The sequence below is a fragment of the Thalassophryne amazonica genome, chromosome 3, assembly GCF_902500255.1.
Source record: "Thalassophryne amazonica chromosome 3, fThaAma1.1, whole genome shotgun sequence".
Lineage (NCBI taxonomy): Eukaryota > Metazoa > Chordata > Actinopteri > Batrachoidiformes > Batrachoididae > Thalassophryne > Thalassophryne amazonica.
The window spans coordinates 31023866-31051662 of record NC_047105.1 but is presented as its reverse complement, the minus strand read 5'-3'; the positions used below and the strand labels follow the sequence as shown (position 1 = coordinate 31051662).

The window sequence follows — 27797 nt, the reverse complement described above, 5'->3', positions numbered from 1 at the left end:
CAGTTTAACACTGTGTGATCAGAACATATTCACACAGCGAACCCGCTGAGAATGCGTCTCAGCACGAGAGCTTTATTCTCACCACCATCGCGGTTTCTTTAAAACTGGATTTCAAATTGGTAGCAGAACTTGAACCTATAACCTCAACACCTGTACACACTTACACCACTGATCCACTGAACGTATGAAGCATTCTCGGAGAAGAGTTTTTCCTGTTTTGTTTTCTTTTTTCTATCTTTCTTCTGCAAGTTATCTTTCAAATCAGATGACCATGTGGATTTCATTTGACAGGCTTATTAAACCTCCAGAGTTTAGCAGGTTTAAGTTGGCTTTTCTGAGTTTTAGCGTTACCCCTGGCTGCTTTGGAAAACTGCATTTGAGCTTTAAACTCTGGATCTTAAATGTTTTGCTTTTCTGCTCATCAGACAATACAATAGTTTGTAAAAAAATTTTCTTGGATTACAAATCTGATGAAACTCAAACACAGGATTAGATCAGATAAACCTGGTCAAAGACTGTGTTTAGATAAGGTACGACATACGCACACGTACAACGTGTGCACGCGACAAAAAAAAAACAAACAACATATAGCCATAATGTGAGTTAGCTACTGTCACCATTCCAAAAGCTCATTCAACACATTTATGATCATGTAATAAAGTTTAAAATGCAACAATTATCCATCCATCCATTTTCTTTCGCTTTATCCGGAGTCGGGTCGCGGGGGCAGCAGCTCAAGCAAAGCCGCCCAGACCTCCCGATCCACACACACCTCCCCCAGCTCCTCCGGGGGAACCCCAAGGCGTTCCCAAGCCAGCCGAGAGATGTAGTCCCTCCAGCGTGTCCTGGGTCTTCCCCGGGGCCTCCTCTCAATGGGACGTGCCCGGAACACCTCTCCAGCGAGGCATCCAGGGGCATCCGGAAAAGATGCCCAAGCCATCTCAACTGACTCCTTTCGACGTGGAGGAGCAGCGGCTCGACTCCGAGCTCCTCCTGAGTGACCGAGTGATTGTAAATGCAACAATTAAAGAATTTTTAATGCAACAGGACAATTCTATGCCAGTAGAATTACAATGACAGTAAAATCTGCCTTATTACCTCCTGCTTCGATTAAAAGTTCAGTTTAGAAAATTGTTTCAGTTTGGAAGTGTAATCCTCCATTCTGAAAGTCCAGGCGAGAATAAAAAAATAAATGAACGGCTGCTCTCCTAGCTTTCTGTCACTTATTGGGCAGCTGAGGAGTTGCTGCAAGAAGAATCCCTGGGATCACTAGTGCCCCCTAACATGAGGCAGGAGAACTGCGTGCCTCACCTGGTGCCTTTTTGCAGCCATTTTATGATCGTTCAGCACACAAAACATGTTACACACACATACAGCTGTTGACAAAAAACACTGTACATTATGTACATCAGCTAAACTATGGAATTTAAGTTCACATAACCAAAGTGTTTGACCATTTTAACAGCAACATACAGAGAGACAGTGAGACAGTCTGACTGCACAGCATGCCAGCAGTTAGCCCAGTGACTGCACAATCCAAGGTGGCTGCTGCCTCACCGCACGTCTCTGCTCAGTAGTTGAACGGCAAATGTGAAAATTCAGTGATTTTGAATAAAAAATAATCTAAAACTGGTGAAGTTAAAAGGAAAATAACCTTATAGTACAAATCGGTGGATAAATATAACCATTTAATTAATTTTTTCATTTGACATTTTTTTCTTTCCATGATGCCAGGTGAGTCACGTCACTGGCTTCGTCTCCTTTTAATTCACATTATTAGCAACAGAACAGGTCTCAGCTACATTAGATCTAAATTCTCTGTTAGTAAATTACAGGGCTATCTGCTGGTGGCCATCTTAGTAACCTCTACTTCCCTCGTGATCTACTGCTGGTGAATTAATGCCTTAGGTCCAGTTATTTCTGGCCCACTGATTCTGCTGTTTTTCTCTCTGTCCAAGGCACTGACGATACCCATGATGGATGCTGGCCCTGCACCCCAGGGCCCGAACTGATGCCCTCGGAATACCCTGCCTGTTGCACCAATGAATGGAGATCATACCTCTGGAGCCTACGGTTCTGGATTAGAGACCCAAGATGGACTCTATTTTATTTCCAATCAAGGACTCTGTTTTTGCTGCCATTTGTTCTGTTTGTTAAAAAAAATTCTTGTACAATCTGTTAAAACCTTGTAAATGTTAGAATGGCCCGTGTAGTGGGTCACCCCTCTGAGTCTGGTCTGCCTGAGGTTTCTTCCTCAATATCATCAGAAAGAGTTTTTCCTTACCACTGTCACCTTTGTGCTTGCTCAGTAAGGTTAGGTTAGGCTTTACTCATGTGAATCTCCATGAGGAAGCTTTGTTGTGATTTAGCACTATACAATTAAAGTAAATTGAATGCATGTCTGAGTTGTACAGACGTGTTTCTGTAAGGAAACAGCAACACAATCCAAGGAACAGCTGCAGATGAAGTAAATTCTGTGTAGGCCCTGAGGCCCGTTGGTGCTAGTGCTTATCTCCAGATTCTATAGCATCAAGCCGATGAATTTACGATTCCTCCTGAATGGGACACTCAGAGCTCTCAAACCGGTTCCAGAAAGGGCCGAGAGCGTGCAGGTTTTCTGTGCAACCAACCACTCCAGCAGGGGATTTTTCAATTTTTTTTTAATTTTTTTTTCATTTATATAGCGCTAAATCACAGCAGAGTTGCCTCAAAGCGCTTCACACAGGTAAGGTCTAACGTTACTAACCCCCAGAGCAACAGTGGTAAGGAAAAACTCCCTCTGAGGAAGAAACCTCAAGCAGACCAGACTCAAAGGGGAGACCCTCTGCTTGGGCCATGCTACAAACATAAATTACAGAGCAATTCACAGAACAATTCACGGACGAATATACAAGAAATGCTATTGGTGCACAGGACAGGAGGATCGCCAACACGAATACAGCTCCCATCTCTGGAAGGAGCTGCACCTTAAACAGAGAGAAAAAGCAGAATCAGGACAAAAAAATACAAAATAATAATACAAATAATAATAATAATACCAAAAAAAAGACAAAAAAAAATACTGTCTAATTTTCCAGCATTAAACAAGAAAAACAGAGAAATACTAAGGTGATCGCCGGCCACTAAAAGACCCAGAATTTAGGTAAAGTTGAGGCCGCAGCCCGCTCCAATTACTAATAAATGAATTAAAAGAGTAAAAAGCGTAAAACAAAACTGTACCAGTATGCTAGCCATATGAAAGGGAAAATAAGTGCATCTTAAGTCTGGACTTGAAAATCTCCACAGAATCTGACTGTTTTATTGACGCAGGGAGATCATTCAACAGAACAGGGGCACGATAAGAGAAAGCTCTGTGATCCGCAGACTTCTTATTCACCTTAGGGACACAAAGTAGTCCTGCACCCTGAGAACGTAAAGCCCGGGCCGGTACGTAAGGTTTAATTAGGTCAGCTAGGTAGGGAGGTGCCAGTCGGTGAATAATTTTATAGGTTAGTAGCAGAACCTTAAAATCTGATCTCACTGGGACAGGAAGCCAGTGAAGGGATGCCAAAATGGGTGATTTCACTGATTAACATCAGTTTGAGCAGGTGGAATCAGTTAATCAGTGAAATCACCTGCTGGAGTGGGTGGTTGCACAGAAAACCTTCACACTCTCGGCCATTTCTGGAACTGGTTTGAGAGCTTTGTGCAATTTACGTCCCTTGCCAAGGCCAGTACCCATTTAATGTAGACAGTGTAGATTAAGTGCCTTGTCCAAGGACACAGACAGGTAGCATGAGTAGGATTAGACTCCAGGTCTACATATTAGCAAGCTAGCTCCTTATCCACTCAGCTACCCGCTCTACATGCAGAGGAAGACATTTTGTTGTTTTTGTTTGGTTGTGTTTTTTGTTGCAGTAGAATCGGAGGTATCCATAGAGGAATATAACAATTCCACTTGAAATTGGTCCAAATTACTATGTCCAACCTGCTCACAGGTGTAACATCTGGGTACACATTTTGGAAGGTGACAGTCTTGTGGTGGGTTTGAGGCCAGAGGTTCAAACCCTAGTCAGAGGGAAAAATCACTACAGGTCCTTGGGCATGGTCCTTAATCCCCAACCTGAGGACAGCTGAAGGACTTCCATAGCAGCACAGCGACATCTAATGGTGTGTGTGTGTGTGTCTGTGTGTGAATGGGTGAATGTGAGGCATTGTTGTAAAGTGCTTTGAGCTTTTGATACACAAGTAAAAGTGCTACATAAATGCAGTCCATGCGTCATTGAGGGCACTGGGGGCTGGAGAAAGGCACGTTCCACAGAGGAAATAGAAAAAATACAGCATGACCTAAAGAAATGCACAACGGGCAAGATTTGGCAAAGGAGATAAGTGAAGGTCCTGTACAGGAAATGCCCCTAACCTCTTTAGAGGAAGCCATACAGCAGCCACTCACTGGAGAACAAGTAATTGGGCTTGACAGATTCGATTTGCTGGAACGTCTGTTTCAGGAGAGTTCTTCATATGGGAAATGATCAGGCTGTTTTTCCAAAGAGGATTCTAGGTTAGATTTGGCATCAGTGTAATTCACTTACTAAGGTGATAAAACGTATTTTACCAGGGGAAACACCAACTGCTGTCCACACTTCTGAACCGGAGTTGGTGACATTGACCCTCAAGTCAGCAGAGACAGCAGATGCTTTGCACGGCTTTATCTCTGGCCTGGAATGTTCTCCTTCAGCCTGTACGACCTGCTGACACTGACTTGCAACTTGTCCAGGAATCGATTTCAAACATTCATTGCTGAACATGGTGAGAGAAAAGAATTTTAAGCAATTAAAGCACAATATAAATATAATTCATTTACTAATTTTCAGATGAGGGGGGATGCAAATGCTTATGACCCATCCTCGGTATTAGATGGAGGAGTGTATGGCCACGTCAAAGCCCAGTTCAGTTCCTGGACAACTAGGATTCCATTGTCCCATAAGCGAGCCCACCAAATGACAATGTGAAAGGAAAAGCAAGAATTAAACCTTTTTATTTTTGTTTTGAATATCATTTTCTGGCTTTTATTTATTTGTCTTTTTGCATACAGTGTCCTGATTTATTTTAATCTGCTGTGTTTGAGAATTGCAAAGATTTATTCACTCTCTCATCTTCAACTGCTTATTCGGTACCAGTTCAGGGGCAACAGCTCCAGCAGGGGACCCCAAAGTTCCCTTTTCTGGGGGATCCCGAGGCATTCCCAGGCCAGTGTGGAGATATAATCTCTCCACCTGGGTCTTCCCCAAAGTACCCCCCCGCCCCCCCCTTTTATTTAAAAATGGTCTAAGATGTCAATTAATTTCGTCATTGTTAGCTACAGTGAGGCAAATAAGTATTTGATCCACTGTCAATTTTGCAAGTTTTCCCTCATACAAAGAATGGAGAGGTCTGTAATTTTTATCATAGGTATACTTCAACTGTGAGAGACAGAATCTAAAAAAAAACAAAAACCCTGCAGCAGGGATTTTGGTCCACTCCTCCATACAGATCTTCTCCAGATCTTTCAGGTTTGGAGTTTCAGCTCCCTCCAAAGATTTTCTATTGAGTTCAGGTCTGGAGACTGGCTCGGCCACTCCAGGACCTTGAAATGCTTCTTACAGATCCCCTCCTTAGTTACCCTGGCTGTGTTTGGGGTCATTGTCATGCTGGAAGACTCAGCCATGAGCCATCTTCAATGCCCTTACTGAGGGAAGGAGGTTGTTTGCTAAAATCTCATTATACATGACCCCATCCATCCTCCCTTCAATACGGTGCAGTCGTCCTGTCCCCTTTGCAGAAAAGCACCCCCAGAGTATGATGTTTCCACCCTTCACAGTTGCGACGGTGTTCTTGGGGTTGTTCTCATCCTCCAAATACGGTGAGTGGAGTTGATGCCAAAAAGCTCTATTTTGGTCTCATCTGACCATATGACCTTCTCCCATGCCTACTCTGGATCATCCAGATGGTCACTGGTGAACTTCAAACAGTCTGGACATGTGCTGGCTTGAGCAGGGGGACCTTGCTGCCCTGCAGGATTTTAAACCATGACAGCTTCATGTGTTACTAATGTAATCTTTGTGACTGTGGGCCCAGCTCTCTTCAGGTCATTGACCAGGTCCAACTGTGTAGTTCTGGGCTTTCTCAGAATCATCCTTACCTCACGAAGTGAGATCTTGCATGGAATCCCAGACAGAGGGAGATTGACAGTCATCTTGTGTTTCTTCCACTTTCTAGAGGGCTTCTTAAAGAAATCTAACAGGTCTGTGAGAGACAGAATTCTTGCTGGTTGGTAGGCAATCAAATACTTATTTGTTGCAATAAAATGCAAATTAATTATTTAAAACTCAAATAATGTAATTTATCAGATTTTTTTTAGATTCTGTCCGTGACAGTTGAAGTGTACCTACGATAAAAATTACAGACCTCTCCATTCTTTGTATGTGGGAAAACTTGCAAAATCGACAGTGGATCAAATACTTATTTGCCTCACTGTATATTAGTGTGTTTATCTATTATTTTGTTTTCTTTGCTGTTTGTTTTGGTATTAAGTAAATATTTTACTTAAATGATTATTTCCAAATCTCGTAGAGAATGTCGCTCCAGTTTTGCACCTCTCATGTAGAGCAAACGCAGAGTGACGACTTTATTTCTGAAGGTTAGGGTTGTTAATTCTACCAGTTCTTACTGTAATGCTGTGCCTCAAAAACTACAAAGTCAAACTATTTCGCACATTTGAATTTATTCAAAGTCACAGTGGAAAACAGGCCTAGATTCTGAAGAATTTTTTTCTCACAGGAGATCCATCCATTCAGAAACATAAACAATGGACTAAACAGTTTTTATGAAGCACAACATGGGCGTGACAAAAGCACACCTTATTTCGCAAAATTCTTCCCTTATTGGTCCCCGTGAGCATTCAAGGGAGGTCCTGCCCCCTGCCTCACTGACATCCTCACTGTCTGGTTCAGACTGATGACACGCTGCGTGCTCTGTCTTGCTCTAGTTAAAAAAAAGAAAAGAAAAACACTGGTGTGCCGTGGTGGCTGTTGTATCACTGTATTACGTTACTAAGCCATATCTATCGATTTATAACAGAAAACTGTCAAAACAGGGAATAAATACGAGGGCTGTCAATAAAGTAACGGTCCTTTTTATTTTTTTCAAAAACTATATGGATTTCATTCATATGTTTTTACGTCAGACATGCTTGAACCCTCGTGCGCATGCGTGAGTTTTTCCACGCCTGTCGGTGACGTCATTCGCCTGTGAGCACTCCTTGTGGGAGGAGTCGTCCAGCCCCTCGTCGGAATTCCTTTGTCTGAGAAGTTGCTGAGAGACTGGCGCGTTGTTTGATCAAAATTTTTTCTAAACCTGTGAGACACATCGAAGTGGACACGGTTCGAAAAATTAAGCTGGTTTTCAGTGAAAATTTTAACAGCTGATGAGAGATTTTGAGGTGATTCTGTCGCTTTAAGGACTTTTCACGGTGCGAGACGTCGCGCTGCGCTCTCAGGCAGCGTCATCAGCCTGTTCAAGCTGAAAACCTCCACATTTCAGGCTCTATTGATCCAGGACGTCGTGAGAGAACAGAGAAGTTTCAGAAGAAGTCGGTTTCAGCATTTTATCCGGATATTCCACTGTTAAAGGAGATTTTTTTAATGAAAGACGTGCGGACGGATCCGCGCGTCGGGACGCAGCCGACGCGGTGCGGCGGCACAGGAAAAACACCTCCGTGTTGATAACCATTTGTAAAATCCAGGCGGCTTTTGATGGCTTTCAGTGGAGTGAGTATATGAGAAATTGTTTAACAGGCAGGACATGTTCCAACTTGTCCTTAAGGCTTTCAACAGAGGTGTTTTTCCTGTGGCGGAGCGTCGCGGCGGCTGCGTCCCGACGCGCGGACCCGTCCGCACGTCTTTCATTAAAAAAATCTCCTTTAACAGTGGAATATCCGGATAAAATGCTGAAACCGACTTCTTCTGAAACTTCTCTGTTCTCTCACGACGTCCTGGATCAATAGAGCCTGAAATGTGGAGGTTTTCAGCTTGAAACAGGCTGATGACGCTGCCTGAGAGCGCTGAGCGACGTCTCGCACGGTGAAAAGTCCTTAAAGCGACAGAATCACCTCAAAATCTCTCATCAGCCGTTAAAATTTTCACTGAAAACCAGCTTAATTTTTCGAACCGTGTCCACTTCGATGTGTCTCACAGGTTTAGAAAAAATTTTGATCAAACAAAGCGCCAGTCTCTCAGCAACTTCTCAGACAAAGGAATTCCGACGAGGGGCTGGACGACTCCTCCCACAAGGAGTGCTCACAGGCGAATGACGTCACCGACAGGCGTGGAAAAACTCACGCATGCGCACGAGGGTTCAAGCATGTCTGACGTAAAAACATATGAATGAAATCCATATAGTTTTTGAAAAAAATAAAAAGGACCGTAACTTTATTGACAGCCCTCGTATAAGTGTATAGATGATTGAATACATCAGAGCAGTAAATTGTTCAGTACGTGTGAACGCTGCACATTGACTCTCCATGTGCGGTTATTTCAACCAGCTGCAGCTGATCCACAATGTGAATTCTGCCTTCCAGAGCAGCTCTTACATAATCATCTGAATCATCTACCTGTTACCACATGTACAGAAGAGCTGGATTGTCATTCCTACACTCATATTGTTATATTTAATAAAAAATAATAAGGGCATGCAGGAGGCGATCGCTGCGTTCAAGTATCGTTGGAAATTACACAACTTTTTTGTTGTTTCAAATACTCAGCAGTTGCTTGCGGCAGGAGCATGGTTTTCATTTTATTTTTGGTAAAATAACTCATTGTATTTACACAAAAGATTAATTCTGGCCTATATAAAGTGCCTGAGCTCAGTGAAGCTGACCCCCCAACCAAATAAAAAAAATCCAAGCAAACAGGCTGAGTTTGCCCTGTAATTTCTGACGGTACATGAATGCAGCAGCAGTAGTAGCGCTCACAAACCAGCTTCTGCACTATATGAAAACATTCAGCTGGTTGAACGAAGTCAAACTAAATGCTAATGTTACAAAAATTAAGAAAATGATAAGAAACTGTCAAGAACTACAGCAAAACGAAATATGGACGAATTGAGGTTTTCGGTGGCATTCGTTCAACTTTTTCGACAGTTTAAAAAGCTTGATGAAGCACCAACTGCAGAAACGAAGCTGCGTGTGTGATGGTTCAGTTTATGATCTGGACTCGTGTGTATTGGTCTTTGATCCTCTGTCTTTAATTTTCTGTCTGATATACTGAGGCCACTGGTTTTGTTTTCGAGTTATCATGTATTTTCTGTTCATCGTGCTTTAGTCATGAGTCAAGTTCCATTCTAGTTTGTGTCCAGCCTTTGCTTTTTCCCTTTGTGTAATCATTAGTTGTATCACCTGTTTTGATTTTATCATATGTTGAATTATCTGTTTATTTTACATAGGCCATGTGTTAGTTCCAGTCTAGTTTATCTGAGCTTCTGTTGTTGATTTCTTTTCAGCACTTACATTTGTTCTCTGGTCAATTCTTTGGTTGTCATGTTAGGTCTTTATTTTATTTGTACTTGGGTTTTGTTCATTAGTAGTTTTGACATTTTGTTTAGATCACGGTGGTTTTAGATTCACCTTTGAGTTGGGCCTAATTTGCTTTTGTCTTACTGCACTCGCTTATCTGGTGTTCAGGGTTTGGTGTGGATGTGTCCTGTTCCTTCTGTTTGCCACCCCCACCCCTTCCAGGTTGTTCTCCAGCACCTGTGTCTTGTTCCCTAATTACCACTGGTTCTATTTAAGTCCTTTGTGTTTGCTACCTCACTGCCAGTTTGTTGAATTTCCACATTCACTTATCAGCCTTCCACGAGTCTTGTTCTTTTGTCTACCAGTGTATCGACCTTGCCTTGTTTTTGACCTCGCACTAATCTCACCCTCTGTATCCTGCCTTCCCGTGTTAGAGAAACCTGCTTGTTTTGGGATGACGACCCTGCCTACTCCTTCCACTTTTGTTTGCTTGGCTGTTTGACCACCAGTGTACCAAACCTTTGCTTGTTTTCTCCGATTTTACTCCTAAGCCTGCAGTATGAGTCTTGTATTTATGTCCAAGCCTGTTTTTGCCCCGCCTCACCCTTGCCTGACAGAGCGAAGGTTAAACGATGCCAACGAAAGTCAATGAAAGTCCAGATTTCTTGTTTCATTTGGGCTTTGTTGCCCTTCACTAAGTGCCATGTGACTGGGCCTTTGTTAATGATTTCAAATTAAATTGCAATTGTAAGAAAATGGAAGACATACAAGACCATTGATAATCTCCCTCGATCTGGGGCTCCACGCAAGATGTCATCCCGTGGGGTCAAAATGATCATGAGAATGGTGAGCAAAAATCTCAGAACTACACGGAGGGACCTGATGAATGACCTGCAGAGAGCTGGGACCAAAGTAACAAAGGCTACACACTATGCACAGAGGGACTCAAATCCTGCAGTGCCAGGCGTGTCCCCCTGGTTAAGCCAGTACGTGTCCAGGCCGTCTGAAGTTTGCCAGAGAGCATATTGATGATCCAGAAGAGGACTGGGAGAATATCATGTGGTCAGATGAAACCAAAATAGAACATTTTGGTAAAAACTCAACTCATCGTGTTTGGAGGAAGAAAAATACTGAGTTGCATCCCAAGAACACCATACCTACTGTGAAGCATGGGGGTGGAAACATCATGCTTTCGGGGCTGTTTTTCTGCAAAGGGGACAGGACGACTGATCTGTGTTATGTGAAGAATGATGTGGCCATGTATCATGAGATTTTAAGCCAAAACCTCCTTCCATCAGTGAGATCATTGAAGATGCAACGTAGCTGGGTCTTCCAGCATGACAATGATCCCAAACACACCGCTCGGAAAACGAAGGGGTGGCTCTATAAAAAGCATTTCAAGGTCCTGGAGTGGCCAAACCATTCTCCAGACCTCAACCCCATAGAAAATTTTTTGAAGGAGTTGAAAGTCCATGTTGCCCAGCGACAGCCTCAAAACATCACTGCTCTTGAGGAGATCTGCATGGAGGAATGGGACAAAATACCAGCTACAGTGTGTGCAAACCTGGTGAAGACTTACAGGAAACGTTTGACCTCTGTCATTGCCAACAATAGTTATTTTACAAAGTATTGAGCTGAAGTTTTGTTATTGACCAAATACTTATTTTCCACCATAATTTACAAATAAATTCTTTAAAAATCCTACAATGTGATTTCCTGTTTTTTTTTTTTTTTCTCATTTTGTCTCTCATAGAAAGTGTACCTATGTTGAAAATTACAGACCCCTCTCATCTTTCTAAGTAGGAGAACATGCACAATCAAGCTTTCCTTTTGTGGACTTTGGCCTCATGGTTAAACCGCTGTATCCTGTGGATGGAAATGATGCTTCCTTACAGCAGTGGGCAGGGCGCACAAAGACTGAAGCGCTGGCTCGTAGTCAACTCATCAGATCACACGTAATTTCCTAAATTAAGGCCTGCACCATTTTCCGAGAAACGTCAGGGGATGAAAACATGAACATTTCCAAATCAGTGACTTTAGACTTAGACTTCATTTATATCAATCATTGAGAAATACAGTGTGGTTCTTTATAGTAAATCTGTGTCAGGTAGGCAGTTCTCAAAAACTAAATGTCCATGCTGGAAGGAGACAAGTGAGGGAAGCCACCAAGACACAACTCTGGAAGACCTTTTGACTTCTGTGAGTGGAGAAACTGGGAATAGTGCAACATTTTTATTTTTATCTTCATTTTACATATAGTCCCAACTTTTTCTAATTTGTGTTTGTTTCTGTTGCATTTCTGAAATTACAGAACTGCTATAAAGAAAAGTGTGAACATTTTATTGTGTTTTAAAACTTTGTGGAGCAAATACAAGCACCAAACTGTTATGTGCATGTGCAGGAAAACTTTGATATACACTGAAAAGAACAATGCAGGCTGATTTGACTCCCCATATTTTTTGCATAAATCAATCTGAATAAAATAAGAGGTGACTCGCTTTGAAATTAATACAACATCTAGCTGCAGCTTATAATAATTTTGAAAAATAACAAAAATCAGCAGCTTGTATTTTTATTCTGACTCCGATTCATTTTACTGTGATGAAGTCATCCTTTTTTCCTCTCCTCATCAGTGACTTTTTGTGCTTGAACACTACATTAAGATCAAGATTGAACAAATTGGAAAATAACAGCTGTTAAAGTTCAGAGTTCTCACCTGTTTTTGTGATTTGTGCCTCTTTACATCACTGCACAGCTTCTCCACAGCAGGGTTTTTTATTTTTAACCAGTGTATGCGTAAGTTTTGCTCAGTTCATTTATATATTCTCATTTTTAAAGGATTTTTTAAAGGATATTGGACCATTTATTTCATCTCATGAGCTCATAAATTCAGTAAACTAACGCACACATGGTGTGAACAGGACGGTGCCGTTGGACCCGCACGGGTAGAGAAAGTGCAGAGAGAAGTAAAGGCAGCTCCACAGTTTTGTTTTATCAAGTTCACTCAGGTTAAAATCCTCTCTCTCTGCTCCGCGCTCGCTGTGTCATGTGCACTGATGGTTCTCAGCAGAATGTAACATCTCATGCCTCCAGAATCTCCCTCCCCCGCTCCCTTCCTCGCAGTCTGCAGCCAGTTGACTCCACACACACACACACACACACACACACACACACACACACACACACACACACACACACACACACACACACACACACACACACACACACACACACACACAGCTCCTTAGGTAAATTGTGCATTTAAGATGGCTTTGAACAAGACGACCACTGTTTTAATCGCCCTTCTTTTGCAAAATTTGAACGTCCAAATGATGGCAGGACGGCTCGCTGTCTAAAACTATGAAATGAGAGAAAAACAAAGACTTAAATAAAATAAACGACTCCTCGACTAATAAATTAGTTGTTGACGGTTTCAACAGTTGATGTAGTCGTGACTAGTCTTGGCAGCCCTACAAGTGATGAGCTGCAACTTGAGAACAGGTGCGTGTGGAAAGCACCAGAAGGGGGCGTGGCCAGGGAGAGAGAGACGCCCACAACCAAGAGCCAAAGGAGACAGACAAGAGAAATAGAGACAGAAAAGACCCAAACAGGCAAAATCCCAACAAGAGCATAAACAAATGGAAAGACAATCCAAAACACAAGAAAATACTTGAGCAGGGACATAAAACAGGACCAAGTCCAAGCCTGACAAATACACACACTCATTTCTGGTTTTAAATATTTTAAACACTCATTTTAAAATATTAAATGGTGACATTTCAGTCCTTTTTCAACAAATTATATTCTGTTTATTCAATTCTCTTCCATTTTATGGGCAGTAACAACAAACAGAAATAACTGCATCACCCAAAATAGTCTTTCCTGTACATTTTCAGTGCTGTGGGGACTATTTTAGACATAGATTCAACTCAACCTTTGATGTTATTTCAATCATGTTCATGAGCTGAACAAAACTTTCATTGCTGTTGCAGTGTGCCGTATTTTGCATAGATGAGATATACTTTATTGTTCTCACAATGGAGAAATTATGTTTAGACTATAACAGCATAAAAGATTCCCCCCACCGCTCTCTCACACACGCAGTGGAACCACGGGGCTGCGTTCAATCCACCAAGGCCCTTTTAGCATTGTTTGAAGTAAGCAGCATTAACAAATGTTGGATGATCAAATCAGCACGTCGGGCTGTGTGCTGGCACAAAACAACGACATCTGTGAAAAATGTCCTAACAGCCGTAAACCTGAACTCGTATTTAAATTTGTGAGCGTGCGGCCGTGCCTGGAGTCCTGTTTGATGAAAAATCCTTTCTGTTTAATCTTACGGATTGCATGTGGAAATTAACCACAGCAAACTGACTGTGCAGTAAAAACCATTTCGGGTTTGATAAAAATCTAAAGGACTCAGATTGTTTTGCACAACCACATGTGACTGGCCGGAGAAGACAAAAGCAGAGCTATAAATATCCTGTAAAATAAAGTTCTATGGCAGCTGTTCTCACTCCTCGAACCAACACATCTTCTCTGCGTTATTGTTCCAGACAATTGAGGAACCCCCTGAAAACCTGCCCCTCCTCTGAGCACCATCTAATGATGCTGTGTTGGTTCACAGCACTGTTATCTTTGGAAACTACAGTTTTTTGTGCCCCTCCCCCATGCTCTGGGCCCTGGGTGCATAGTATATATATATATATATATATATATATATATATATATATATATATATATATATATATATATATATATATATATATATATGCGCACACACACACGTGTGTGTGTGTGTGTGTGTGTGTGTGTGTAATTTTTAATATTATTTTGGCTTACAATTGAATTGTTTGTAGTTTTTTTGTGCACTGTCCTCATAGGTCTCTATGAAAGATTGGAATCAATATGATTTTTATTTATTTATTGTTTACAATAAAATAGATTTTTACATATAAATTCAGAATTTTTGAATGAGTGACCGCTTATGCTAACTATTTCTGGTTATGTATTAAACATTTAAAAGTATATATTTTTTCAATTATGTTGAACATTAAGGTGATAGCTTTAACAGAGTGATAATACCGGGAGTATGGTTTACTGCTAAAGAGGTTGGGGAACATTGCTAAAAATAGTTATTCAATATGAGCAAGATTAATTTTAATTAGAGGCTATAACTGTAGATTTTGTTGCATCAATTGTTCTATATTATCAGCTGTTTCATTTGAGATTTTCTGGATTGTTGTATTTTGTAAATTTTATTTCTTGCCATTCTTTTATTAAGGGTTTATTTAGTTTCATGCTTTGATTCCTGAAAAAGATCAACATAAAAAGCCATTACAATTATTGTTATTAATAATGTATATGTGATTTTTCAGTACATAAATTTCACCGGAGAAATTGTAGGTCTTCCCACTGTAGTTTTAAAAAAGTGCAACTTATACTCTGGAAAATATGGTAATTGTCTTGTCCCTGAATCCTTAATAGACAACATCATCATCAGCGTCTTCCTTATCATCCAAATTCTGCTGCTTTAAAACTGACACTTTAAAAATGAATCGGGTTAAAAATGTTTATTAATTTTAATGGTTCACACATGCAGACCCACCTTGGATCTGCTGTGGTGACCCCGAGTGAATAACAAAAAAAAAAAAGACTTACACATAAAAGTGATTAAAAAAAAATCCTTCACACATTTTAAAAGTTATTTTATACAAATTGATGTATTGACACATGATTTTCCCAGCTGAACCTGAAGGAGTCACGGCGTTGGAAGGTAAAATGATTCTCATCCTTTCTTGAAACCTTTCAGTTTTGGTGCCTGTTCCTGCCAACAGGCCAACACAAACAAACTAACATGTAGACTGCAACCGGGTTTCAGCAGCTAAAGAGAAAACGTTTGCGTTCATTATGTCATTCCGTTAATTACAGCTGTCATCTTGATCCGTTTGATAGGAAAAGCAGAACGTCGGTCGCTGCCACAACTTGACATTTGTGCCACCAGAAGGGCATCTGTTTGGTATTTTCACGCCAACCAATGGGCAGAGCTGCGTCTGTGTGGGCGTGGCCTTCAGAGGAGGAAGCTTTTTGGTATTCTGGTAATTGCAGCTTTGATGTGTGTCTGAATCATATTTATTCCGCATACAAGATTGCTTCCAGATCGGCAACGCAGCGACTCCAAAACAGTTCAAATCTGTCAACCGTTTTAATGAGACGCTGATGTTTAATCGGACCAAAAATATAAATTGAATGTGATCACAGCAGTAACTTCAGTAAAAAAAAAAAGAGTGGATGATGCGTTGACACAGCTGTTTGATGACATGTGAAAGAAACTAAAATGAAATGTAAAAAAATGTGCCGATTAAAAACAGAAAAGCTTCATGCTTTTGAGACATAAAAAAGTGGTTTAAAAAAACAAACCATGTCTGCACACATGGTCACTTTTCATCCTACTTTCAGCGCTCGTAAAACATCAGATTATTGCCTCAATCAGTCTCACGATCAACTTTACCCAGGTAATCTTACATGGCCTTCTCTAAAATGTTTCACGTTTTCATCTAATAATATATTTTTAAATGTCAAGAGCCATGAAAAATATAAATACGAGGTCTGTGAGAAAACTATCTGACCTTTTTATTTTTTTCAAAAACTATATGGATTTGAATCATGTGCACTTGCATCAGACAAGCTTGAACCTTTGTGCGCATGCGTGAGTTTTTTCACCCCTGTCGGTTGCGTCATTTGCCTGTGGGCAGGCTTTGAGTGAGCACTGGTCCACCCCCCTCGTCGGATTTTTATTGTTTAGGAATGGTGGAGCGACTGCCGCTTTGTTCCATGAAAATTTTTTCAGAAACTCTGCCAGACAGCCAGATGGAAACCATTTGGAAGATTCAGATGGCTTTCGGTGAAGATTCTGTCGGTATCACACGGATTAAGGACCATTAAAACTGGATTAAAAACGGCCCACGGCAGCGGAGGGCGCACCGCGCCCTGAGCGGCCATCGACAGGCTGGAACGAGCAGATCACTTCCAAATTTAAGGCTCTGTTGATGCAGGACATCGTGTGACTAGCAGAGAAGTTTCAGAAGAGGTCGGGATCAGCACTTTATCGGCACATTCCACTGTTAAAGGAGATTTTGTAATGAAAGACATGCGGACGGATTTGCGCGTTGGGATGCAGCCACTCATGGCGCGGGACAAACAACACCTCCGTGTTGGAAACCATTCAGAAGATTCAGACAGCTTTCAGTGGCTTTTCAGTCGAGTGAGTATCCGAGAAATTGTTTAACAGCTGGGCATGTTCCAACTTGTCCTGTGACACTTCCAACACGGAGGTGTTGTTTGTCCCGCGCCATGAGCGGCTGCGTCCCGACGCGCAAATCCGTCCGCACTTCTTTAATTACAAAAACTCCTTCAACAGTGGAATGTGCCGATAAAGTGCTGATCCTGACCTCTTATGAAACTTCTCTGTTAGTCACACGACGTCCTGCATCAACAGAGCCTTAAATTTGGAAGTGATCTGCTCGTTCCAGCCTGTCGATGGCCGCTCGGGGCGCGGTGCGCCCTCCTCCGCTGTGGGCAGTTTTTAATCCAAGTTTAATGGTCCTTAATCCGTGTGATACCGATAGAATCTTCACCGAAAGCCATCTGAATCTTCCAAATGGTTTCCATCTGGCTGTCTGGCAGAGTTTCTGAAAAACTTTTCATGGAACAAAGCGGCAGTCGCTCCACCATTCCTAAACAATAAAAATCCGACGAGGGGGGTGGACCAGTGCTCACGCAAAGCTTGCCCACAGGCGAATGACGCAACCGACAGGCGTGAAAAAACTCACGCATGCGCACAAAGGTTCAAGCTTGTCTGATGCAAGCGCACGATTCAAATCCATATAGTTTTTGAAATAAATAAACAGGCCGGATACTTTTCTAACAGACCTCGTATACCATATTTTCTGGAGTATCTGTTGCGCCAATTTTCTATATTAGATTAGATTAGGTTAGATTAGATTAGATTAGATAGATTAACCTTGGGCAAACCATATTATCGACTTCTTTAGTTTGGTATTTTGGCGCAATGTTGTAGTGTACTTTTAATTTAAGCATTTATTCTTGAGTTTATTTTGTTTAGTGTTTTGATTCCTGGGAAAGTCCGATATAGTCAGTCATTATAATTATTTTTGTTAATTATATTTATATTAATTTCTAACAAATGTGTGATTCTTATTTTTTCATTATATAAGTATATAAGTCACAGGACCTCCCAAACTCACAAAAACACAACTTGTGCTCCGAAAAATACTGTAGATGTTTAAAATATAGCAGCATGTTGAGATTCATGTCTTATTGTTCCCAAAATAAAATATTCAGCTTTTTTTTATTAGATTCCGGCCCCGTCCTTATTTCAACTTCAGTCACAGATATTCTGGTTTTATTTTCTTTTGTGTTAACTTACGCCTGATTTATTTTCCTGTGCCCGACTGTCAAAGTACAATCCTACTTTCTGTTTCCCTCTCTCTTTCTCTCTCTCTCACACATACACACACACACACACACACACACACACACACACACACACACACACACACACACACACACACACACACACACACACACACACACACAAAGGGACTTTGATTAGATTTGTTCTGCAGCAGAGATCTGAAGTTTTCAGGTGCCAGATCGGATTTGCTCCACAGGTCTTGACTCAAACACGTGATGTTGAACGTGTTTGAGGAAACTAGGATTTGGTTGGTTAGGTTTTAGTGGCCCTGATTGTCCACCTGCAGTTTGCTTCTCCCCACCGTTGCACTCATGTCTCCATGTTCCTCATATAGTTTTAACTGCGGGGGTAAACACTCTCCAGTGGCCCAGGAGGTCAAGAGGTTTTCAGATTTATTGGCCCCTGTCCAGTCTTCAAAAGGTGGGTGCAAATTCTTGAGTGCAGGAGGATGGAAAATCGAATGTGTATACTAACAGCAGTCATGCCTCAGCTTTTTCTTAGCGTTGGGAAACGCTGCAAATGTGTTAAAGATCTGAAAATGATGGAAGTACAGTATTCAGACTCTGCAGTCCCGTGAGCCAGCGAGGGTCCAAAGCCACCAAACAGACCAACGTTCTCCTGCATGAAGTCAATCAGACACGTTTCTTTCATCGGCGTCAAAGGAAAGTCATCTGACCTGGTCGTTATTGGCCCGCTGTAGAGCTGATGCGTCTCATCTGTTCACGCTGGGCTGTCGTCCTGCTGCCAGAATTATTATTCTTCTGCATTCATGTCAAAACCAGATGTCTTGAATCCTCTTGTGGATGAATACTGCAGTTTTGGTCACCAGAGTACATTTGACAGATTTTAAATTTACTTTTATAAGCTTTCTTGCTTTGTGCTGTGTTGTGGTGATAAAGTACAAAAAGAGAAGGCGCTTTAGAGAGCGCATACCTTCACCAAGGCCATGCACACACTGCATCCAGAAGGTGCTTCACTTTTTCCACATTTCATGTCACAGCCTTATTCCAAAATGGATTAAATAAAATTTTCCCCTCCAAATTATACACACCACATCCCATAATGATAATGTGAAAAAAGTTTTTTTTTTTTTAACCAAGAACCTGGTGGAGAGAAGAAAACCTTCTAGAAGGACACAACCATCTCTGCAGCAATCCACCAATCAGGTTTGTATGGTAGAGTGGTCAGACAGAAGCCACTCCTTAGTAAAAGATACATGGCAGCCCACCTGGAGTTTGACAAAAGGCACCTGAAGGACTCTCAGACCATGAGAAACAAAATTCTCTGGTCTGATGAGACTAAGGGCCCCTTCACACATAGTACGAATAAGTACAACTCAGAGCAAATCACTGCAGAACAGCTTGTTTGAACGAACCACGAAAACACTGAGCCGACGGGCAGACGTGAACGATACTGCTTCAATGGTTTCGTGCACGTGGGAACACAGTGTGAGCAGCTGCAGCATGTGTAACCATATCACACAGCTGCTGTGAAAATAATAATAATAATAATAATAAAAAAATACATGCCACCCACAGGATTTGAAACTGCAATTTCCAAAAGCTCTGATTGCCAGCCAGAAACTTTACCACTGAGCTTCCATCACTGTCCTGTAAAGGGTGCGGGAAAATGCCTGACATCAAGAAGGACATGGACATACTTAAAAAGAAATACCACCACACTGTTGTGTGAGCCGCTGAAGAGGAGGTACTGCTGGCCCACCACCACAAGATGGCGCCCTGCTTGAAGTGCGGGCTTCAAGCACGAGAGGGCGTCGGCTTTGCTGGAGGTGACAGCTGTCATCAATCAACACAAGCTGTCACCCGTCACCACCACTACAAAGACCGGACTGCAACTCCACCTCCTCGCCGAGAAATCAACTACCATTCAGGTAATTTCTCTGCTGACTAACACTGTGTGTGTAATAACCTGAACTTCTATTGCAGCCGTTTTCCTGGAGTGTTGCCTTATCTAGAGGATTGGCGTTTGGTGTGACAGCGACGGCTTCGCCTCACAGCCCAACCCAGATAAGTGGTTGACCAGGAGCTGCACGAGTGTGTGTGATTGGAGGTGGAGGTTTTCCCTCCTTTACTTAATACAGACTGTGGGATTACTGAGTGTGCGAACTCACACTCATCTGGACTGTCTCTGTTCTCTGCCACCAGTCTGACTGCTGAAGACAGCGGCCACCTGGGGCGCAGGGCTTGGCGGCTCCGGTGTTCTTCAGCTCCGTTGGTGGTGGAAGCTGTGTGGGGATCCAGCTCTTCTCTCTCCAGGCGTCTTCTATCGTCAAGCCTGCCCACACGTCACCTGGTGTATGATTGACAGTCCACCATATTGTTATTGTCTGTACGTTGTTGTGCGATTCACAACATTAAATTGCTACTTTTTGGCTTATCCATTGTCCGTTCATTAACGCCCCCTGTTGTGGGTCCGTGTCACGACACTTTCACAACACACACACCATATAAAAACACCACATTTTATTGAATCCCTCTTAACATACAAGTATGATCCGTCTGTTCCTCTGTAGGTGATCCATGGTCACAGACATACAGTCATGAAATGACATGAATGAGAAGCAGTGCGCTCTTATCATGGCCACATCTGCTGGTGGCATGTTCAGCCGACCCTGTGCGTGTGTCCGGTCCGACACGCATGTCTTGTGGATGGTGCACTGCAGGGCAGGCACCACATCATGTGGAACAGAGCTCACGTTGGTGACGTGACATTCAGATCGCCCGCTGTGTGTTATGATCTGACGATCTGTTTCACCTGGGGTAGCCTGTCAATGTGCGCGCCATGTGCGCACTCGCTGCAGCCCTTTGCAACAGTGATATATGTTTTTATGTATGTCCATGAGGACAGCAAGCAGACACATGCGTGTCACAGTGGACAATTGTTAGTTCATGTCTGTCATGTTGTCCAGCTGGGACATCCAGAACCACAGATCTCCACAGCTGCTCCTGTCGGTGAACACACCCCCTGTGTCTGTTTGCAAAGCCACACTCATGGGGCACTTAGACAAATTTTACATCCAGCTCAAAAATGATTGTCTGCTGTTTTTGTGCTAATAGCATGAATGGCCACACATTTTCTAAGTGTCATGCGAGCAGTGTTAGATTTTCGTGTGTGTCAGCTGGAATTCTGCCAACACCTGCCACAAGAGGATTTGATGGGCTCTCCCAGCGCACACTGTCTTTCAGCCGCTGTTGGGCACAAATAGTTGTAGCAACAGGTGTACGAGGTTTTGGAGGCAGCTACAATTTTACACGTTTTGCATACGATTCCTGCTTCATGCGTAATTCAACCAAATTCGTACTATGTGTGAAGGAGCAGAAAGATTGAACTCTTTGGTGTGAATGCCAGGAGTCATGTTTAGAGGGAACCAGGCACCATCTCTGAAGTGAAGCATGGTGGTGGCAGCATCATGCTGTGGGGATGTTTTTCAGCAGCAGGAACTGGGAGACTAGTCAGGATGGAGGGAAAGATGAATGCAGCAATGTACAGAGAAAACCTGCTCCAGAGCGCTCTTGACAATATAAAGCGCCTTGGGGCAACTGTTTGTTGTGATTTGGTGCTATATAAATAAAATTGATTTGATTTGTCCTCAGACTGGGGTAACAGTTCATCTTTCAGCAGCACAATGACCGTAAGCACACAGCCAAGATATCAAAGAAGTGACTTCAGGACAACTCTGTGAATTTCCTTGAGTGGCCCAATCAGAGCCCAGACCTGAATCTGATTGAACATCTCTGGAGAGATCTGAAAATGGCTGTGCACCGACACTGCACATCCAACCTCATGGAGCTTGAGAGGTGCTGCAAAGAGGACTGGACAAAACTGCCCAAAGAAAAGTGCACCAAGCTTGTGACATATTTAAGAAGACCAGAGGCTGGAATTGCTGCCAAAGGTGCATCAACAAAGTGTTGAGCAAAGGCTGTGAATACTTATTTACAAGTGATTTTAGTTTTTAGGCTAGGCGAAGGCCGTCTGTCTGTCCATCTGTGCTCAGCACAAGTCCAGTCCTGGTACTACCACGGTCTTCAAATTCACTGGGAGAATTCTTGGGACCTTGGACAAGTTCAAAGATGGCTGCTAACCTTGACCTATTTTAAGAGGTCAAAAGGTCACATTCTGTTTCCTATTTTTATCCTCATACGGCCAACAGCATGAATTATGCAGATCTGCTTTTTTCGGGGGGGGGGGGGGGGGGGGGGGGGGGGGGGGGCAGGTCCGGATTCTGGAAAGAACACAGTGACAGCCAATAAGTATACAGAGGCACAGTGATGTCACTGGCTGGTCTCTCTCTGGCTGCTAAGCTAACATGGCGGAATCCGCTCCAAAAGCGCTGTGGTTCTGTGTAAATCTAACATCTTTCTCATATATTATGTAAAAGCTAGTGAAAAATAAAGACTTCTCATTATGGGGTGTTGTGAGAAGAATTTTGTAGGGGAAAATGAATTTACTATTATGAATACTTTCCAGATGGACTGTATATTGCTTAAAACGTTTCTGGATTTTGGGTCCATAATATGTTCCGGATCAAATTCAAAATAAAATCCCATATTTTCTAGGACAATATTCACCTGCTCACCAAATTTCATTAACATCCTCTCACAACTTTTTGAGTTAAATTGTTGCCAAACAGTCTTTTGGGTCTGAGTTCCTGAATATTTTCCAGTTCACCTCCCAAATTGCATAATTTCTCGGTGCATTATCAATGTACTCAAAGGGTTTGTGTGTGTGTGTGTCTCAACACATAAAAATTATGCAGATTTTTCATACACACGGCACCCTGGGGACATGGAATGAATGGCAAAACATCAGCTGAAATAGGCTATGTTTAATTTGACAGTACCAGAGCACTGTGCAGAGCTTAGCTTCAGCATGGGAACTTGGCTGCTTATTTATTTTTTAATTTCCCTGGCTGTAGGAAAAATGTTTCAGTCAGAGCAAGTGAAAAAGTGAGGAGCCAAAGAGTGGAGTGGTCAGAGAGTACTGTATGGCGGTCTTCACTTCAACAAAACTATGAATCAGACAAACATTTTGTGATTGTTTCACAGCAGTTAAGCTGCAAATCAAATAAACATGGATACAGTAGCTGGCTGTGCCAGTTGAGTGTGTGCACTGAGTGCTAGAGCCTGACCGATACGGATTTTTTTGAGGGTGATACTGATTGCGTGGTGTGCAGTTGAGCATCTTGCAGGACAGCACTTTGTATGTGTGTGAGTAGTTTTAAAAAAAATTAGGATACTGATAGAAATAATACTTAAAAACATGTAATTAAATGCCTTACTGCATCAACTTTCCTTTTTAATTTTTAATGCATTATAATAACAATGATTGGAACTATTAAGCAATCATCACTTGTTCTTGCAATTTCATTGCAGAAAAAACCCACCTAAAACTATCACAACTTGAATTGCAACTTTTTAGAAAAGCTGCCAAAAATACATCATAACATACCTAGACAGCAGCTTACAATAAAAATTAAAAGAAAATTAGTAATGTCCTGTGCACACCATGCAGGAAAGGTAAAGTGTACATCATATCTGAACCTCAAAATTGATTGATTGAATGGGGACGCCATCACACAACAAGGGGACTTATTTTTTTCTCCGTGGAGCCACAGGAACTCCACATTTCCAAACCCTTAATCAAACCCTGTGCTCAACAAATTTCACTGAAATCCAGATAAACGCTGGTGAAAGCATTTCCTCTGCGGTGGCAGTAATCACCGTATGAATTTAAACTTGTTGAAGAGACATTAAGACATTTAATTTCTGCTCAATTGCACAATCTGAATGAATAAGAAATTCTCAACCACAAAATGTAGATGATTTATAGTTAAGCATTTATTTTGAATAATGCTGTACATTTATGTACTTCTGTCAAGTTATTTTTATAACGCCACATGCTTTATGTTGTGCTCATGCTTAATAAAAATGGGTAAAATGATGTAACATAAGCATGAGGTTCACTGTGGTGCCCTCCTTGGAAGTAAAGTGCTTAAACTATTCAAAGTATACTGGAAGTGATTAACTTCATGCAGTGTCCAGTTGTGCTGGCAGGCTTTAACATGAAATTGTTGTGGAGCTGGTCGCTGCACGACGGAGTTCAGCAGTGAGGATTTCCCATTCTGCAGAAACACACAGTTCTGAAGAGCCGACACTGGCAAAAGGCACAAAAATCACAGCACACATTGTTTGGAGATTTACAACTTCCCCATAAGGGAATACAATTCGCAGGAGGAGGGGGGTCGTTTCTTCAGTGCCTTCTGTGAGAGAGAGAGAGAGAGAGAGAGAGATAAAACATTCAATACCAAAAGTCGGCATTCACATAAAAAACAAAATGATGCAGGATGTTTTTTGTTTTTTTCCTTTCCATCAGATTTATGTGTATCATCCAACTTTAAGGAGATCATACGTGAGACTGTGCACACATGCACGTGCATGATCCCCAAACCAACACTTAATAGTTATCGCGACAACTATCAACTTTAAGAGTTATGTGCATTTGAAAATGTCTGCTCGGTGCTGTGGAGCTTGAATCAGGTGGCGATACTGATTGGTGTCAATGAAGGCTCTCGGCCATTCAGATCGGACACATCGCCAAATTTACTCCAAAGCAACAAAATTTCTTGTTTAATTTTTAATACATGTTGTCACTCATATAACTGACATCTTAAATAAAATGTCACTTTTAACCAACAAGAGATGGACCAATTGTCTCTGTGGTGGTTGGGATCCAGGACCCGGGGCGGTTCTTGAAATGGAGCAATATCTCCCCCTGGTGGACATTTACCATTCATGCAGGTCCAATACAATTTTGCCAAAAGCTGTCATAGCACATAATGTGAGTGCAAAGTAAGGCACAGGACATGAAGGGGTTCTATTTGCTGTCTCATTTAAAAGTGGGTGTAGTATCACATGTTGTTATGGGGTTATCCCACAGAGTGCCGTTCCTTCCTGTTTTATCCCGAATAACAAATCAGGGCACCTTCTGAAGCATCATAGTAACTTCTTGATCCAACTTTGTCAGTCTTAAACAAACTTGGTATACGTACGACCATAATCGGCACCAGATTTGAAATTATTGATAAAATTTTCGAACTGTTCAAAAATTTAATCCCAATTTGCAAAATCATCACCAGTGCGTGGTAACTTCTGCATGTTCATAGTCTTAACAGCTTCAATCATGTTTGAACTTGTTTGAATTGGGTATTCCTAGCGAGTACTACGGCTTGAAACTTGTTTGATTGTGCTCTGTCAGGGTAACAATTTGAAGCAGAAGCAGAGTTTGTTGTGGTTCCGGCCGAGGGTGTGGTTCCTTACTTTCGGTTTTTGGTGGGTTGCCAGGTCTGCAGTTTATAAGCCAAAAGGTTGCCAGGTCTGCACTTTATTAGCCAGTCTTGTCAGGAGGCAAACCGGATTAAGCTGTTTCATCCTGTTTTTTGCACTTTTTCTGGATCACAGGCAATAGTAGCAGAATGCCGCCATGTGGAATAGGGATGTTAGTGAGGGCTATTACAGTGGGGTAAAAAAGTAAGTAAGTATGTGCAATTTCTCCTACTTACAAAGATGAGAGAGGTCTGTAATTTTCATCATAGGTACACTTCAACTAAGAGACAAAATGAGAAAAAATATCCAGGAAATCACACTGTAGGATTTTTAAAGAATTAATTTGTAAATTATGGTGGAAAATAAGTATTTGGTCAATGACAAAAGTTCAGCTCAATACTTTATGACATATCCTTTGTTGGCAATGACAGAGGTCAAACGTTTCCTGTAAGTCTTCACCAGGTTTGCACACACTGTAGCTGGTATATTGGCCTATTCCTCCATGCAGATCTCCTCAAGAGCAGTGATGTTTTGGGGCTGTCGCTGAGCAACACGGACTTTCAACTCCCTCAACAAATTTTCTATGGGGTTGAGGTCTGGAGACTGGCTTGGCCACTCCAGGACCTTGAAATGCTTTTTACGGAGCCACTCCATTGCTCGAGCGGTGTGTTTGGGATCACTGTCATGCTGGAAGACCCAGCCACGTTGCATCTTCAATGCTCTCATTGATGGAAGGAGGTTTTGGATTAAAATCTCATGATACATGGCCACGTCATTCTTCCCTTGAAACAGATCAGTCGCCCTGTCACCTTTGCAGAAAAACAGCCCCAAAGCATGATGTTTACACCCCCATGCTTCACAGTACATATGGTGTTCTTGGATGCAACTCAGCATTCTTCTTCCTCTAAACACAATGAGTTGAGTTTTTACCAAAAAGTTCTATTTTGGTTTCATCTGACCACGATATTCTCCAGTCCTCTTCTGGATCATCCATATGCTCTCTGGCAAACTTCAGACAGGCCTGGACATGTACTGGCTTAAGTAGGGAGACACGCCTGGTACTGCAGGATTTGAGTCCTTCTCTGCGTAGTGTGTAGCCTTTGTTATTTTGGTCCCAGCTTTCTGCAGGTCATTCATCAGGTCCCTCCGTGTAGTTCTGGGAGTTTTGCTCACCGTTCATCATTTTGACCCCGCGGGTGACATCTTGCGTGGAGCCCCAGATCGAGGGAGATTATCAATGGTCTTGTATGGCTTCCATTTTCTTACAATTAGTCCCACAGTTGATTTATTCACACCAACCTGCTTGACTATTGTAGATTCACTCTACAGTTTTCTTCCTGGTGTCCTTGAACAGCTCTTTGGTCTTGGCCATGGTTGAGTTTGGAGTCAGACTGTTTGAGGCCGTGGACAGGGGTCTTTTATACAGATAACGAATTCCAACAGATGCCATTAATATCATCAATCATCAATTTTATTTATATAGCGCCAAATCACAACAAACAGTTGCCCCAAGGCGCTTTATATTGTAAGGCAAGGCCATACAATAATTACGTAAAAACCCCAACGGTCAAAACAACCCCCTGTGAGCAAGCACTTGGCGACAGTGGGAAGGAAAAACTCCCTTTTAACAGGAAGAAACCTCCAGCAGAACCAGGCTCAGGGAGGGGCAGTCTTCTGCTGGGACTGGTTGGGGCTGAGGGAGAGAACCAAGAAAAAGACATGCTGTGGAGGGGAGCAGAGACCAATCACTAATGATTAAATGCAGAGTGGTGCATACAGAGCAAAAAGAGAAAGAAACACTCAGTGCATCATGGGAACCCCCCAGCAGTCTAAGTCTATAGCAGCATAACTAAGGCATGGTTCAGGGTCACCTGATCCAGCCCTAACTATAAGCTTTAGCAAAAAGGAAAGTTTTAAGCCTAATCTTAAAAGTAGAGAGGGTGTCTGTCTCCCTGATCCGAATTGGGAGCTGGTTCCACAGGAGAGGAGCCTGAAAGCTAAAGGCTCTGCCTCCCATTCTACTCTTACAAACCCTAGGAACTACAAGTAAGCCTGCAGTCAAAGAGCGAAGCGCTCTATTGGGGTGATATGGTACTATGAGGTCCCTAAGATAAGATGGGACCTGATTATTCAAAACCTTATAAGTAAGAAGAAGAATTTTAAATTCTATTCTAGAATTAACAGGAAGCCAATGAAGAGAGGCCAATACGGGTGAGATATGCTCTCTCCTTCTAGTCCCCGTTAGTACTCTAGCTGCAGCATTTTGAATTAACTGAAGGCTTTTCAGGGAACTTTTAGGACAACCTGATAATAATGAATTACAATAGTCTGGGATCTGGTTAGACACCATGTTTCTAAGATTTGTGGGGCCAAGTACAATAACTTCAGTTTTATCTGAGTTTAAAAGCAGGAAATTAGAGGTCATCCA

The 27797-nt window shown here is 42.1% G+C and overlaps 1 protein-coding gene across 1 annotated transcript in view; it reads right to left on the bottom strand.

Moving 5' to 3' along the window:
- Positions 1-23802: 23802 nt before the first annotated feature.
- asip1 (agouti signaling protein 1) overlaps positions 23803-27797 on the bottom strand; it is a 68985-nt gene continuing 64990 nt past the window's right edge. The window contains exon 6 of the mRNA XM_034167546.1: positions 23803-24294. Within this exon, the coding sequence (XP_034023437.1) occupies positions 24147-24294 (148 nt within the window). The 3' untranslated portion in view covers positions 23803-24146. The remainder of the gene's footprint in view (positions 24295-27797) is intronic.